The following is a 17,943-nucleotide window of genomic DNA, read 5'->3' on the forward strand; positions in this document are numbered from 1 at the left end:
TCAATAAACGGGCCCCAATCAACTCCATTGAATACGAATCAGACCCAATACTACATCCCGGCTCGCGGTTTGAACATCATGCTGAGCATTATAAATACGCTTACAGTCGCTTACTTACACTTTATGCAGTCGTGTTCACAATTTCGAATTCGTTGAGAGGATTACTTGCCGTCGCACGTTGTTTCGCTGGTCGGTGAGGATTTCCTCTACCATGAAGTCCATGCACCTGAAAAGCAAATAACTGGCCAATTTATCCCATATTCCACGATACAAATAACAGGCCAAATTATTCCATACCCGGCATGGACTGGCAACCGGATTATTAACCCATCTCATCGGCTTTATGACTCAGCAAGCAAAAATGGAAAATTATACACTCTACTTGTATCCTATTAGTATCTGCCTATACCCTAAAGCAGGGGGGTCCGAGGTTGTGAGATTGGAGGGCCGCAAAATCATTTTGAGGAGGCCATGTGGGCCGCATTCGGAAAAAAACCCAATGCGATCAAAATACTGCGGGTTTAGTAACCCTGCTTCATCATTCATTTGTGAACTGCTTTAAGATACTGCCAAGCTTTAAGTTAATTAAAGTCTGGTATCTGTGATAGAAAATGATGTACTTATTCATCCCAGGGGGAAGGTAAGCCGATAATACGACTTAACCATAAGGCGAACCACGGCCTCTCGTACGTTACCAGTCAATGTCAGGTATGGGATTAGTTAGTTATTTGTTTTCGGAAGCATGGACTTGATGGTGGAGGAATCCGTAATCGACCAGCGGTTATGTAAACCACCCTACGGCCTGCGAGCCCACGCAGAGTAACCAGAGGTGCGGTGGCGAGCGCATTTCTGACGCTTTGCACGATGAGCCACACCGTCGCGCCGTGATTCTCGTGGATTTGTTTGTAAAGTAATAACTAAACTTAGGTTACGACAAGAGTTACGACATTTCATATATATTCTCAAAATAAATTTTTACGATTTCATGGTTTTATTTCTAAATGAGGTCACATAAGAATCAATTTTTCAAGAAATGAATTGATATTTCACGACACATATATATATATATATATGAAATTAGTTTTGGAACCGCTGGCGTGTGACATTCCTATATATATAAATATTATTATTAGAAATACAAAGCACTTTAGCTGAAAAGAAAAATAAACTTGACTTGCAAAATAGCATGTCGTGCTGAACTTTAGAAAATATGTCATAGTAATGTGATGAAATAAAAAACACATTAAACTATTTTATCGTATGAAAAAATTGAACACATCAAACCTTTTTTGCCATTTTTGTCGTCATGGCATAAACCATTTTTTTAACAACTTGAAGTGTTGCTGTCAGTTTTTGTTTTGATTGTTATTTCAGTCGTGATGATAGATAAGTGATAGGCTAAGCCAGGGGTGTGCAACCTTCAATGCGAGGGGCCAGATACAAGTAACTGGGTGACGCCACGGGCCGCACCTGGAAACTCTACTTACAAAAGGCTCTGAATACGAAAAATCCAAATTACGAAATTTCTTATCGTAAAGATTTTCAAGATACGAATGGCCGAAAGCATAAAACCCGGGTGGGTGTAGGCATATTTGTTTATTTTCGGTCAATTTTTTGCAGTACGTGAATAAGGGGTGTCCAATTTAAATTTAGTAATCGAATATCGCGACCTCCAAATATCGTTTTTAGTGTTTTTAAGAATACCAAAAATAGCGCACATATCCTAGCCCCACGTCTAGGTTTGGATTTAAAATATTTTACAATTATTTCCTCTTTTATCCTAGTTAGTCGAAGGCAGCAGTGTGCACACAGAAATAAAATATTGCCATCCTATTGGCTCGTTTGTTTTCCGCGGGCACGTACAATGTGTTGCTAGCAAAATTCAGTAAGAAGACAATGATACGATGAAAAATAAATAAAAAAAATTTGAATTCCATGTGCTCAATTTGTATATTACGTCCTCTCGCAGCGGTCAACTTTTGCCGCCTTCTACCATTCTCCTCGGTCTTCGTTTAGCCTAGCCTCGTCGACCAATAACAAACAAACATATCGTTCGTAGTTTTTATTCAGTATTTCTCTGTTTTTCCTTCTTTTCATGTGTACCTTTTCTATTTACTATGCAGTGATTTAATTCTAACAGTTTTTTTACGGGTTTTAACCATTATTATAATTTATACACATATTGTGTCCGAGTTTTGTGGGGGCTTAGAACGGATTAGGACATTTACAGGTAAAATGTGTCCCCACTTACGGAATTTTTTACCTACGGAAGGGCTTTCGGAACGAATTAACTTTGTAGGTGAAGTTTCTACTGTAGTTGCAGGCACCAAAACTTTTTTGTTTAGTTATGGATCTTACGGCATTGTTAGTTGTCCTTGCAAAAATATTTAGTTGAAGAGCATAAATTTCTAAAGAAAACTTCTAATCAAATTTATTATCACACCGATTTTAAATGATTAAATGATTAAATGATAATGAAATACGTTTTTATAACATTGTGTTTTTGCAACAGGATTTCGCTAGCTAGTTTTGCTAATATGACAGTAGCACTCAGGTACTGATATATATAGCAGTGGCGTCGCGTCAATATGGTTTTCGGTATAATAAAAAATATTCGAAAAATACCTCAATATCGGTTGCACAGACTGTCTACACTAGCCATATTCTCCCGACATGGTTCATTTTTCGCTCGCAAAGCCTTCGCTGAACGTCGACGGGGCGACGCCGATTTTGCCCCGGTTGCTCATTGTATATAGTATTCTCTCTTTTATCTTCCACTCGCCGCGTTTGTCTCGTTTGTTTTCTGTTTCTTTTACTAAATCATCGGGCCGATCGGGGCTAGCCCCGAAATTATGACGACACAATGCCGACGTTTCTTAACACAACGTGTTGACATATTCACACATTCCTTCTCGTTCGTTGGTTGCTTGAAGAGTTGATAGTTTCCTCGCCTTCGTTTTTGTCGCTTGTTTCGCTATTTGAATCAGTTAGAGACCTTTAGTCCATTTGCTTTTGATTTTCCACATTCCTTTTGAGCTCCTCACTTCTTTCCGGCTTCGCATTTCTTAGCCTTAGACCTCACAATGAATAAGGTTGATGCACTACTTCGCACTCCGTTTTCGCAGCTGCCGCTGGAACAAAAATTAGAGGTACAACGTCTTGGGCCTTATCAACCAAAAAATTGTTCACTGGAACAATCCCATGACGGAGGAAAGCGTCGGCGTACATTCTGCGCAGAAACTTGGTATAAAAAACACGAATGGTTGTGTTACAGCGAGGACAAAAATGCACTTTTTTGTTTTTATTGCCTACTTTTTGCTACCGCCCGTGACTCACGTTGGTGTAAATTTGGTTTTAGAGATCTTAAACATCTTTCCGAGCGTGCCAGGGATCATCAATCTTCTATGGAGCATCTGGACAATGCAGTAAAATACCGAACATTCGGAAATGTTAATATTGCAGCACAGTTGGATGAAGGACGCGCGGTTTCTATTCGTCGGCACAAACAAAACTTCGAGAAAAACCGCCATGTTCTCGGTCGATTGATAGATGTTTTGAAGTTCATTGGTTGTCACGAGCTGTCCCTCCGTGGGCACGATGAACGGGCTGGCTCTTCTAATAGAGGGGTATTTTTGGATATGGTGGAATACACCGCATCCCTAGATACAGTATTGAGAGATCATCTTGATGCCGCAACTGTTTCGAAAGGGACATCTAAGGATATCCAAAATGATTTGCTCGACTCAATGTATGAAATTTATTTACAACATTTGGCTCTGGAAATTGAGAATTGCCAGTTCCTTTCGATTCAGTCTGACGAGACAACTGACATCACGCGCGTTCCCCAACTGGCTGTGATTTTTCGGTTTGTGAAAGATGGTAAACCTACCGAGAGATTTCACAGCTTTGTACCAATCGTTGATCGCACGGCTTGCGGGATATCGGCTGTACTGAAAGAAGTGTTTCAGCCTTACAACGCAGGGTCAAAATTGATAGCTCAAATTTATGACGGCGCGGCAGTCATGAGTGGGTCGAAACATGGTGTTCAAGTTTATATAAAAGAAGATTTTCCTCATGCGCATTTTTTACATTGTTATGCACACCAATTTAACCTCGTTATTAAAAATATGTGTCTTGATACCCCTCTCGTCCGTATATTTTTTGCAAATGTTTCGGGGTTTTCTTCATTTTTTTCCGTTTCGCCGAAGAGTTCTGACCTCCTTCGCCAGATATGTAGCCGCCGTCTCCCAGCTTGTGCACCAACACGTTGGAACTTCCAATCACGCGTAGTGCAGGGCGTGTCCGAAATTAGGTCTGAGCTCATTGAGTGTTTCAATGGCATTCAGAGCTCTCCGGTTTGGGACGAACGCTCTGGGAGGGAGGCGGCAGGTCTAAAGCGTCTGCTAGAAGATGGTGAGTTTTCATTTTTTCTCCCTTTTTTCTCCACAATATTCTATCACGTGGATGTATTATACGGCGCATTGCAGTCAAGGCTAATGGATGGAGCGTCTGTGCAGTCGTGTATTTTAGACTTCTGCGATGCTGTATCTCGTATCCGGGAAACAATAAAATGCTACGACACATGGAGTGCTTCTTTACGCCGCGGGCAAACAACGCAGCGTTTGATTTTGTCTGCAAAGGAATGCTGTGAAATTCTGGTGAATCAAATAGGCGATCGTCTGCGCACTGAACACCTTGCCGCGTTCTCTTTGATGAACCGCAAAAAATTTTCGAAATTTGCACGTCAATTACCCATCCATTTGTTGGCTACTGTCTCCAAATTTTACCCCATGATAAACGTGGGTAAATTGGAAAATGAATTGCGATGTATATACACCAATCAAACTTTTTTGAACATCACATCAACTTGCGCGCTCTATGGGTTCCTCATAGATAACACTCTAGTAACTACCTTTGCGGCGTCTGCAAAATTTCTGGACATCATTTTGACGACGCCTATTTCTTCCGCCGACGCAGAGCGAACATTCAGCACGCTGAAGCGTATTAAAACGTATCTCAGAAACACAATGAAGCAAGATAGATTAAATTCCTTGGCTGTTTTATCCATTCACAGAGACGTTATTTCTGGGATGCATGACTTTAATCAGCGCGTTATTGAGCATTTTGCTTCCAAGAAATCGCGGCGTGTTGCATATATGTTCAAGCAGTAGAAGTCTAGCAGCATATATATCTAGGAGTGAGCGACGCATGTCTTTATCTTTGCATTAACTTTCCTTTCTTCATAGTAACGTTTTAAACCTTATTTTAGGTTTTGTCTGCTTTCCCGAAGTTTCTGTTAATATGTCATTGTATTTATCTGGGTAAATATTGCCTTTCCTTTTGAAAGAGGTTTCAAAATAAACTATGTCTATATTTATTAATCCCTTGACTTGGACCGGTTTTAAAGACACTTTCTTATCGTTAAAAATTGTCGCTTTTGCCGATTGGTTGTTACCGATGGAATGGTTTTTATACTCATAAAATGATGGGAGAACTTACAGCGCTCATCCTGTCCCCGTAGATGGGGGTGACTTGGTCCCGCAGTAGCTTGCCCCGGTTGTCAAAATGACCACGCGCCGCCACTGATATATAGACTTTGCAATGCAAAGATATTGGAATTGCTCGCACATACCAGATGAACTAAACTAAAAACTCCTTTTGCGGACACACTGATAAAATTGGCACTTCTCCGCGGGCCGTAGTTTGCACACCTTCGGGCTAAGCTAATAGGTAATGATAGCTTATCTGCGTAGAAGTAGTTTGTCTTCTTTTAAAATTATGTCATGTTTCGAGACTGTCACAATTAAATTTTGTTCTCGTTATATTTCGTGTATATTTATGTTTGTGCCATAATCCATAATAATATTGGCAGTGTTGTGCAGGGCATCAACGGATGCATGTTTTTGGTTACTGGGCTTTAAAACATTCACGAGACTGCTGCTACTTTCGTTTCTCTCTGGCAAATACCCTTCAGCTATCTTATTTATGAAACAATAGCGACCAATGGGTATTATTATCGTCCAATAACGAAATATGGTTGACGAGTAGTATATGTTTGAGATTGACGAAGTACTCTCCGAACTATTCCTGGCAAAGGATGGCGAGACGCAACTCTTGAATTTATTTCACAGCGTTTTGCTGTTACCGACTATAATTTCTAGTTCGTTAAACGCCTTACGGTGTCGTGCATTGCAGCTTTGGCGGACTGTTTTAATTTCATCGCTAACAAACTCCCCCTCCCTCGATAACGGCCTCTCGACACGTGATTTGCTATACAGCTTCACAGGCCCTAGTCATACTACTTGATTCGAGAAGCTCACACAGCTTGAGTGAGGTGGTGTGTGATATTTGAATCCAGTATAGTGACCTGCGATACAAACTTGTTAAGTCCAGCTTTCTGACCGATTTACATTGAAAAAACTTGGAAATGAACAGAAAAATTTGAACCGCTGTGGTTTTGAAAATTGATTTCTGACACGATTTTCAGTCTTTTATTTTGTCCGTCTCTACCGGAGTGCCTTTTATCATGAAACACTAAGCTTACTATAAACTAGAAAAGTCAAATTCAGTTTCACAATGTGACAATGATATGATTAAGGCTGTGATTGTGCAAGCAGCCACAAGTGCGTAATTATACACTATGTTTTTGGAATGACCGGAATTTTTCCAGTACTGCCCATTTGAGTACACATTGATCTAATATAGATTGATTACCAGTTAAACACAGGTATGGAAAAAAAGTAAATCATTTGGTCAGATTAATAAAAAAGTTAAAAATGTATGAGACCCAGTAAAAAAACTCATTGAGGGCACGATATTTCCGATACCTATATCTCAACATATTGTCGAATATTAATGATTTTCACTGAAATTGAAAAACTAATGACCATCGGAATGAAAAAATACAAATCAACCCATATTCAGCCATATTTCAATCTGTAAAATCCGACTATTCTTCTCAACTAAAAAAAAACGCCCAAAGTAGGCACATCAGAGCTTCATTCAATTTTTTGAGTAATTACCAATGTCATATAATCTTCACTGTGATTGTTTGCACAGCAAACATTTTGTCATCATTTTCATCTATGATATGCAATATCTACTCGTCTAAATAAATGAAACTTCAGTATAAATCTTGGTAAACTTTTGCCAGGCGGTAAAATGGCGACGCATTTCGAATTAACTTAGAATCTTAAATAGACGACCTGACTCTAGCCGAAATAACTTTTTGTCTTAAAACGTATTTAACGCATCGAGCAATCAGCAAGTTTTAATCTCTTTTATGTAATCATTCATTGTTGAAACAATTTGCAAAACGTTTTCAGCTTTTTGCCCATTCGACCTGACCCTCTGAGAAACTCAGGAAAAACGAAGATATTACAGCGAAACTAAATTTATTTCGAATTAACGTGTTTGTATTATTTTCATCCATCAAATTACGAAAATCAAACATTTAAATCTTTGAGTTTTTTGCATAACTAGAAAGTTAAGAATCATTTTATTTGGATAATGTAAAATTCAGTTTAAAAGTTAACCCAATTTCAATAAACTGTAATAGCTGTGATAATCTGCATTGATAATTAGAAAGAATATTAGTACAAATTTCAGGTTAGAATTCAATGATTTATATTTTATTGATGATAGATCCAGAGTGACAAAATACAACCAAGCAGACGCTTCATTACATCAGGATCTCACAAAGAACTCCATCACGCTCCCGGGTAGGAGTAGCATTCACCATCCCTTGGAAACCCTCATTTGGTTTTTTATTGACAACGAGATAAATATTTGTGCGATCTTTATAATCAATTCCCGTCAATGGATAATGATCCGCGTACCATTCAGTGTATGAATCTGCCGGTGTGACGTTACCAGTCTGAGAAAATAATATAACAGATGGAGTTTATTACGGAACCATGCTTGATCCCGAATTGGATCCCATAACATGAATGACGTTTTCAATCAATTAAAATTCGATATCATCATTATTGATCGATGCTTGGTCAAATGTGAACGTGAGTGTTTGAAGTCTCTCGTGTTTTATCAAGTAAACTTCACGTCCATGCGCAGGATGAAGATTTAGGCACTCCTGAAGTATGTAAACCAAGATGGCGGACACCGGAACGTAGTATGTGCACCAGGTTAAGGTTAGGCCATAATTTTATTATAATTTTAATATTTCAGTATTATTCCGAATTTGGGGACTAGCTAAGTGACTCCCGTAGTATTTGTACCTGAGATTATGACATAACTCTAACCTAGTACACATACTACATTCCGGTGTCCGCCATCTTGGTTCACATACATCGAGGGTGTCAAAACTAATTCACTGCACGACTATTATGGACACGGAGTGAACCTATGGATCGTTCTGTTGAAAAAGAGTAATTTCACGATTGCTCATGATAGGTTCCCAAAAAATATTTCTGAGTGAATGTAAAAAATTACTTGAAATATGTCATGCGCAGTTACTGCTAAAGAACTAAAGTTGTTTCAATTGTATTTGACCATGTCTGACCTCACACTCTACTCATCGTGTAATGCATTTTTATATTTTTACACAAGAAAATAATTATCATAGGCATAAAATACCAACCACTGAATCAATCCAGGTTCCTATCCATAGTCCAACCCCCACCCAATCCTCTGGCATATTCTCTCTTGAGTAATTCAAAATTGCATTGTACGATTCTTCATCTCGAATCAAACCAACATCTGCGTTACGTTTCTTACAAATATCAACTGCATTGTTATAGACGACATCCCATTTTCCTAGGATCACAGCGAAATAACAGATGTCTCCAATCTTCAATTTGCAGTTTTCTGAAAAGTATTGTCATTTTTATTATTGTTATAAAAATACAACCGCATTTCTCTTTTTGCGAACCAGATTTTTTGAAATTTTCAGCGATCAAAGATTGTTTCGTTAGAAGGCTTTTACTTTTAAAAATTCTGTAGGCTTTATAGAACTTATTTTTTGTGTGCGACGACGTCATCTATATTAAAAAGTCATCCAGCTTTTGCGTAGGTTCATATCTGTTGGTCAGAATAATTGCGCATCGCTCTTTTGATTTCAGGTGAAATAAGATCAAATAATAATTTTTAGTAAATTGTAGCTGCAGGCAGGAGCCACCAGGCCTTTCAACATTACCTCAATATATTCAGATCAAATTAGCCCTGTTTGGTCATGCGATGAAGTCTATCGAATAACGCTCATGTTCTTTCTGGTTTAAATTTTTGAAAACAAAATCATATTTTATAACCGCTGTAATGCGAATTTATTCGTCAAAAATTCATAAACTATAAAACTTGGATTGGTCGAATTATTTACCTGGAGCAGGAGTTGACGTCAATGTTGTTTGATTCTTAGATGTTGATTTCAATGTTGTGCTAGTCATTGTTGTTGGTCTGGTGTCCTGCTTGGATATATCTTGAACCTGATGAGACTTATCCTTAACAACAAGTTTCTGTTCAATTCGGGATATTGCTGAAAATATTAATATAAACGTTAGAAAACAACCATTTGCCACTTGCTAAAACGACAAAGTTATAGCAATGTATTTCACTATACAAATATCTGGCGTTTTTAATTTTTCAGTGTTAGAGTCGAAAATAAATTGGTCACGTGTACTAGTCTAGTCATAAACTGACTCACGGAAAATCTGAAAGTCCTTTGGAAAATCCATGGAATATTCCAAAGTCCGTAAATATTTTGTAAATCAATTTTTTTTGTTGTTGTAAAAATGACTTCTATTTCATACATTATAATACTGACATGTGCCGTCAGCCCAAAATCATAACCCAGCAAACTACAACTTCAAGAAAGAAAATTATATCGACATATTTTACCTTTCTTCATCTGTTCGTTGTCTTTTGCCAACTTATCATTCATGACTTGTACTTTAATCAAATCTAATGAAAGAATAACATTTAAAATAACATTCAGTAGTTCAGTATAGAATATTATATTCACCAGTTTTGCCTTACATAGAATTTAAAGGAGCAATTGCAACAGCCACATTTGTCATCAGACTATGCAATTCAAGATTCTTGCTGCACGCTAACACAAATGTATTTCTGTAACGTTCGTCTGATCAAAGACTGGCTTCGTCTGACTTTCTCAGACAAACAGTTATATTTGTCATAGTAGTTACCAGAGTTCAGATAGGTATAACAGTATTGAGAATTTCTTGAATAATCTGACCTTTTTTTATATTATCGTTGTCTTCTACCAACTTGCCATTCATTTCTTTAACCTCAACCAAGTCTAAAAAATATTCAGTGAATCATTATACACATTCGTTGCAGTATTGAGAATGTGACAGGGAAGTAAAAACTAGTGGAAAAAGGGCGATGCGTTTACTAGGCTTATCGATATTATTGCAAAACACTTTCTGGCAGTGAGAATAGGCAAAAAATACAGAATGACTTTGCACATTAATATCTCACGTGATTTGAACATAAGAATATAAAGAGGAAGGCTGTGTCTACTTGTTTTGTTAATATTATTGCAAAAAAGGCAATTAAAATTCATTATTCAATAGATATACATGATTTAAAATCAATTTTTACGAGAATGACGGAGATTTTTCAAAATTACGTGCAGACGGTGCAGTTATTAGTAGAGTTCAAATATTTTAAATTTATTTGGTTTGACAACGGCGGCTGCAGAATAACAAACATCACGGTATTATATTCACCAACCTTTCTTCAATCCCTTGATCTCAACTGATTCTTTCGAAGCTTTCCTCGATAGATTGTCTATTCTAATAGATTGATTCCCAATTCGTTTGCGAGCTTTGCGATTTTCTGTTTAAAAAAAAAATCGATTAGTTTTTTTAAAGCATGGCGAATGTTTTAATCCGAATTATTACTTATTCTCACCCTGCCTCCCAAAACAGTCAATATTTTATATTTTCAAATTGAGGTTTTCTTCAAGTTTTATTTATTACGTTTTGATATTTTCGATGTCACAATAAATATTTATTTATAACACTCGAGTTTTTGAGAAATCAAATTGAGAAAATTGAATTAAAATTTTCATAAATAGCAAATAACTTTTTTTTTTATGCAAAACGATAGACGATTACAAATAGGACTGGTTGGGATGGGACTGGCCAGTTATATATATAACAAGTTATAACTTCTTTTTCTAATTCTTCAATACAAATTAAATCTAACAGTAAAACTCCAAGAAAACTGTCATAACGTTTGGATCTTTCCATTTTTATGTAGCTTTTGGTCTTTTATTTTGAAGGATAGATTTCTGCTAAACAGCCGGACCTATGTTCATGTATTTTTAGGTTGAAACGGAAACTTGATAAGCACAGAGCAGTAATCACAAAACATCATTGAAATTAAGAGTCATCGTACACTAACCAGAAATTTCTTTCTCAAACCTCTCGATTTTATCATCAAACTTGTTTTCCAACTTTTCCAATCCTATTCTGATATTTGTGATATCTAGATTAAAATTGAAGACTTTTCAGATTAGATTGCACGATGTAAATATGACGCCTCGAAACGAGAATATTTAATGAAATACATAATTTCTTGAAACTTAAATCACTGAATTAATCACTTACTCAAATTGTTGGGAACAGTACTATTGGACTTGCATGTAATCGGGTATTCTTTGGTATATTCATCCACTCTGTTCGAATCACATTGTGCAATCTTGCAACCAGGCTTGGGACGGCAGTGAAACACTGTTTCATCGTGACACCAGCCTGGGGCGATGACGTAGATTAAAATAAAAACGATTGATATATTCATATCGATGTTACTCTGTAGTTTAGTAGTACCTGAATCGAAAGTTTTCGAGTTTAAGTTTGTGTTCTCGTTATGTTGATATAAAAAAAACGGTGCTCCCGAAATATTCGTACCAAGATGGCGCACAACCTGAACATAGTATGTGTACCGAGTTAGAGTTGTTCAGGTTGTACGTTATCTTGGTACGAACACCTCCGGAGCGCCATAAAAACGGTACTCCCGAATTATGGGAACCAAAATGACGAACGCCGGAACGTTGTATGTGTACCAGGTTAGGGTTAAGTCGTAATTTTAGGTACAAATACTATGGGAGTCACTTGGCTAGTCCCCGAACTCGCAATAGAACTTAAATAGGAAAAATTGGAATGAAATTATGGCCTAACCCTAACCTGGTACACATACTACGTTCTGGTGTCCGCCATCTTGGTTCACATACTGCAGGAGCGCCAACAAAACTCAATGATGATTGGCCACTAATCTTGATTATTGTAAAAACGCACCCTTTGTAATTTAAGTTTATTTAAATACTGGGCACGTTTTATGCATCGAGATAACCTACCTATTCGAGTGAGTTCATGAAAGATTCAGGTCTGATGGAACTGCAAGCCTGACCCATTGTTTCGTATTTTCTTTGTTGGTTTGTTTAAAAGCAAAACTTGAAAAATGGGCACGAAAAGTTTCAAAAAATACTTAATACCCCCCGTTCCACTTTACATTGCAATTTTGTAATCAGGGGTGTACAATCTTTCTTTTTTGAAAAAAACTAACACATTACGTTTGCGTGAGAGGACTACGGCCGCCGTGGACATCGAGGACCTTCGGATCTCCGCTATCCCTTACTATCGGTCGTTCTGTCTGTGTGTCCATGGCCTAGCTAGCGTCTTAACGGCTAGAGACCCATCTTAATGAAATTTCACACATGAGTTATCCTGTCACACTAGTAATGTGCAATTCATAGAACTTCCGGATTGAAGTTCGTTCCCATGGTAACAACAAAAAAACGCTTCTATCGTTATGAAATTTCCCATTTTATTTACAATTTATCGTATTTTCTCGATAAAACCAAGTCGAAAATTGAAACTCCAAGAACGCTATCTTCCACAGAAAAAAATGTTCTTTCGAACAAGTCGTCTTTCGTCTCGATACTCCATAAATTGGGCAAGCCTTAGTGATTTTAGTGAACAATATTCTAACTTATAGCCACAGTTTATCACTCACGCAAGAAAGTCTATTAATCGCGCAGCGCTTAAATGAACTGGCAGTTTCGGTAACCCGTTCACGCTGTAGTTACAGATCCGCAAGTTTGTGAAGAGGCATCCGGTTGCTTGAGTGTGGGCCTCAACTGTCAGCGGAGATCCTGGGCGCCTACCGCCTTGTCTTTATTTTATTGATTCTGTTGATACTATTTCTAATAACAGCACTTCCTAAATTAAACGAAATCAAAACCTCTCAGCACGTAGGTCTGAATACTGACAGTATCAAAAATTCTTTCTCTCTCTGAAAATTTTCAGATTCATGTAACCGATATCAAACTATACTGATATAGTTCCATCGCCTCGCTTTTATGCTCAAAAATTTACCGCATTCGAATATTTTTAAGAAGCATATTATGTAATTACGTAATTACGTCGTACCGGTTTCAGATCTTAATCGGATTAGCGATGACGCGTGATGGAATAAACAATTACATCGCAGAGTTAATTTTAGTATTTGGCAATATTCTATTTTTAAAGAAATCGTAATGAATTTAAAATATATGTCTACTTATGCTATTATGATCTACACTGGAGTTAAGTGATTTTACCTGTAATTAAAAAAAAAGTATTTATTAAATGATGATTAAAAGTAATTGTCTTGTGACATTCATCTCTGCGAGACGATCAGAGCAATCCCCGTTTCCTCATATTGAAAGAGCAGATGTGTTATCAGTATTTTTGTTTCATTTGGAAATTTTGACTCCGCCTTTTAGAAGTTAAGCCATCGCTCCCGAAGATTAGCAGGCATATATATCCTTTCGGACAGATATAGTTCCTTCTATGTCACATAAACAATAGCAAATAGCAAAAGTATGAATTTCTCGTGAGGAAAAATTCTCTTTCGCATTGGTAATATCCAAATTTTTGTTCCATGTTCCTCCCTTCATTGTCAATTTAAATTTAAACTCATTAGAACATTATGATAGGATTTCTAACCAAAATAAAACTACAGCAAATCCAAGTCGTACTCTGTACGTTTGAACATCATGCCAAGCATTATAAATACGCTTACACTCTGTTTATGCAGGGCGTGTTCACAATTTTGAATTCGTTGGGAGATAATTATACGAGGGGATTACTGGCCCTCGCCCTGTGTTTCGTGTAATCGCTGATCGGTTAGGATTTCCTCTACCATGAAGTCCATACACCCGAAAAGCAAATAACTGGCCAATTTATCCCATATTCCACGATACAAATACCTGGCCAACTTATCCCATACCCGGCATGAACTGGCAACGGGACGAGAGGCCGTGGTTTGCAATATGATTACCCTATCTCATCTGCTTTATGACTCAGCCAGCAAAAATGAAAAATTATACACTCTACTTGTTTCCTATTAGTATTTGCCTATACCTTAAAGCAGGGTGGTTCAAGGTTACGAGATCAGAGGGCCGCACACAGTAAACCTTATTATTTTGCCCATTCGCTACGGTCATTTTTGTCGCCAGGGCATAAACCAGTTTTTCAACAACTTGAAGTGTTGCTGTCAGTTTTTGTTTTGATTGTTATTTCAGTCACCATGATAGGTGAGGCTAAGCTAATAAGTAATTTTAGCGAAGTAGTTTGTCTTTTTTTTATATTCATGTCATGTTTTAGGACTGTCACAATTCAATTTGGTTTTCATTATATTTCGTGTATATTTATGTTTGTGCCATAATTCATATTAAAATCGTATGGCAGCGTTGTGCGGGGCATCAGGGACTGTGTACTAGGCTTACAATATTCACGAGACTGCTGTTACATTCGTTTATCTCTGGAAAATACCCGTCAGCTATCTTATTTATAAAACAATAGCGACTAATGGGTATTGTTATCGTCCAATAACGAAATATGGTGGACTAGTAGTAGATGTTTGAAATTGACGAAGTACTCTCCGAACTATGCCTGGCAAAGAATGGCGAAACGCAACTCTGGAATTTATTTAACAGCGTTTTGCTGTTAACGACCCATAATTTTTAGTTTATTAAACGCCTTACGGCGTCGTGCATTGCAGCTTTGGCGGACTGTTTTAATTTAATCGCTAACAAGCTCCCCCTCCCCCGATAAAAATATCATGGCTGCGGTAAGGGCCTCTCGACACGTGATCGTACCGTTCACATGACGTCACCCCGTGGCGTTTATGGGTACAACTCCGAAATTTCCTTGATTTTAACAAATAACAATCTCGACATCGGGATTAGGATTTTATCTCGCACGGAATGTGTATGCGGGCCAGGAACACTCTGCATTAAAGCATAGTTTAAACCAGGGGTGAACAACCTTTTTTTGCAGGCGGGCTATCAAAAACTGGGCAAAAGCGCGGACCGCACCTTCATTTAACATAGGCTTTCTATTATTTGCAGGCACAAAATAGTGTCTTTTTGTTATTATGACCTTATTTCATTAGGGGTCCTGGCATAAATGATGAAATAAAACGCATAAATTTCCGGAAACTGTATTCAAATTGATTGTCACACCGAATTTGAACGAACTCATTGAGAAATGGGCTGCTAGAGACTACTTTTATCCAAATTTCCACCAATGGAAGTGCTAGCAATTCGATATCCATTTTCCAGATCTTCGTCTTTCAGGGTGTTTTATGGCGCCCATTTTAGAAAAAAATATATCGAGCCGAAAAGTGTCATATTCGAAGCCATGACTTTTTTCAAATGTATAAGTTATCTTGGTTGAGATATTTTCGGTAAAAATCGCCAGGATTCATTTCCAAATAATTTGCTGTCAAATCTTATTCTAGATTAGACTTGGACAAAATCAACTGATAGGCTGGAACCAAAACTCATTCAGATTTCGTATCTTTTGATATTAATTTTTTTTAAACTGCTTTCCAATTGCCCGTTTTTACTGACTTACTAGCGTTTGCTCTGCACTTTCTTTCAATAGCTTTGTGAATCGCGTTGTTCTCTTTGCTGTTAGGTTGTAACGCCATTCATATACAATGAATTGGACTCGGATATAAACTTAGCAACGCGAAGGGAACCAGATTAAACTAAATTAAAAACTCGTTTCACAAGCCGCACACCCTTCTAAATTGACACTTCTCCGCGGGCCAAACATTTGGCCCGGGGGACGCACTTTGCACACCCCCGGTCTAAACAGCTATGTGATTGAACAGTTTTATAAGGAGCTACTACTTTAATACAAAATTGAAACGAAGCGAGAAATCGACAGTGATTGCTGGAGTCTTACCTCTATGAATGCTACCAAAAAGAGAATAATTTTGTATCTACCAATGTACCCAACCACCAAAGTCCAAAATAAATAACTGGCTAACTAATCTCATACCGGACATAGACTGGTAACCGGACGAAAAGGCCGCCAACCTTAATCTTGTGCCATAAATATATAACTGAGAGTTCATTTCAACCTCTGTTGTACCAGACATTACAAAATCAGTCATGAGTAGCTTTTTGTGAAAATTAACTCAAAGTAAGGTCACGTTCCCTACTCAAAAGTAATGGAAACTAACTCATGGTGAACTCAAGCGAGACTAATGAGATTGGCGAGACACTGGAAAAGGGCAGAAGCACAACCCGTAACAGAAATAAATATAAAATCAATATATGTGAAATAAAATTATTTCACTGAAGCATACATACACCATTCCAAATAATAAGATTTCAAACTGACAATTGAAATATAATTGCCAACAAAATAAGCTGAAATGAAGTACAAACGGATTTGATAACAAGTTTGTTAAATTCCATCAATATATAATGGAAATACTGTGAGCTTTGTTTCATTTCTGCCTCCCATACATCAGTATTTGCTAGATTTACATTAAGGCATGAAATGAAAGATCACATTGGAATTTGAGACAAATAAATGTGATGGTAGCAACAGTCGTACTCTCACCCCACCGAATTTGACGCAAAAGCTTCAACTCAGTATGATTGGCCAACTTTTGATTTTCAGTCAAAAATTTTTGTCTTTGCTTATCACAATTGAAAATCTAAATCTGATGTCCGCACCACAGCGCTTGGTAGCATATGGAGTCACAAAATATTATTTTATCTGATATATTGCCCCAGACATACAATCGCACTCTTTAATTATTCAAGAGAATTTATAAATTTACCACTGAGTGGTCCAATACAGTTGCATTGTAACGAAAAAGGTTCCACAGGTCGGGGTAGGTCTCTGAATACTTGGAATAAACTTTAAAAATACTGGTGATTGAACAATGAGCAAATGTGTTTACACTTTGTAATGTCAATGCGAAAACGTCACATTACCACACCTTAATATATTTTACTAGCTTATGAAATTTACCAATTTTGGTCCGTAGATAAAATGTGATGAAATCATCAACACCCCACACTTGGCATGATATGCCTAATTACATCGGCAAATATTGAGTGTTTGCTCTTGAAAATGTGAAACTAATTTCTTGTGATAGGTGATTTGTTTAATGGCTAATCCATATTGGATCAACTACATAGGCAAACTCAGACACATTAGAATATAGAATTTAGCACAATAATAAAATATTATCGAGTTTAGAAAATACATTGTGGAGATTTCCATTAATTGAGCTATGTATGAACTAAACTAATAAATGTCATATTTCACTTTTTAGCATTATCAAATTTTGAAAATTACGCTAGATTTTTGGACAATTTTCAAACCTCCCTCGAGATCAAAAATTCGGTATTCTCCGTAGAAGGGAATTAGAATTTTAGACCACAGTAGTGATAATCAAAATTTCCATTTGACACTCAAATAGCTATGACTAAGCATTCTAAAAAAACTTGCATTCACCAAAGATTTTGCCCAAATTTTATTTTTGCTGAGGTCTTGAGTCAAAATTTTTGTCATTCAACTTAGAGTCGCAGACATCCCCCTTAAAAGCTAATACAGTGGTTCCCAATCTTTTATTGCTCGTGGCCCCCTTCCAAGGCAATTTAGCACTCATGGC

The 17,943-nt window shown here is 37.3% G+C and overlaps 1 protein-coding gene across 1 annotated transcript; it reads right to left on the bottom strand.

The window, feature by feature from the left end:
* Nucleotides 1-7,482: 7,482 nt before the first annotated feature.
* LOC120345891 (uncharacterized) lies at nucleotides 7,483-13,380 on the bottom strand. The gene is made up of 9 exons (XM_039415476.2): nucleotides 12,332-13,380; nucleotides 11,586-11,804; nucleotides 11,380-11,463; nucleotides 10,705-10,809; nucleotides 10,205-10,267; nucleotides 9,850-9,912; nucleotides 9,332-9,487; nucleotides 8,597-8,823; nucleotides 7,483-7,876 (listed from the first exon to the last, which is right to left on the bottom strand). Exons 2-9 carry the CDS (start codon nucleotides 11,773-11,775, stop codon nucleotides 7,682-7,684), a joined length of 1,083 nt encoding a protein of 360 aa, XP_039271410.2. The 5' UTR covers nucleotides 11,776-11,804; nucleotides 12,332-13,380; the 3' UTR covers nucleotides 7,483-7,681.
* Nucleotides 13,381-17,943: the final 4,563 nt, after the last annotated feature.

The sequence above is a fragment of the Styela clava genome, chromosome 8 (assembly GCF_964204865.1).
Source record: "Styela clava chromosome 8, kaStyClav1.hap1.2, whole genome shotgun sequence".
In the NCBI taxonomy this organism is placed as follows: domain Eukaryota; kingdom Metazoa; phylum Chordata; class Ascidiacea; order Stolidobranchia; family Styelidae; genus Styela; species Styela clava.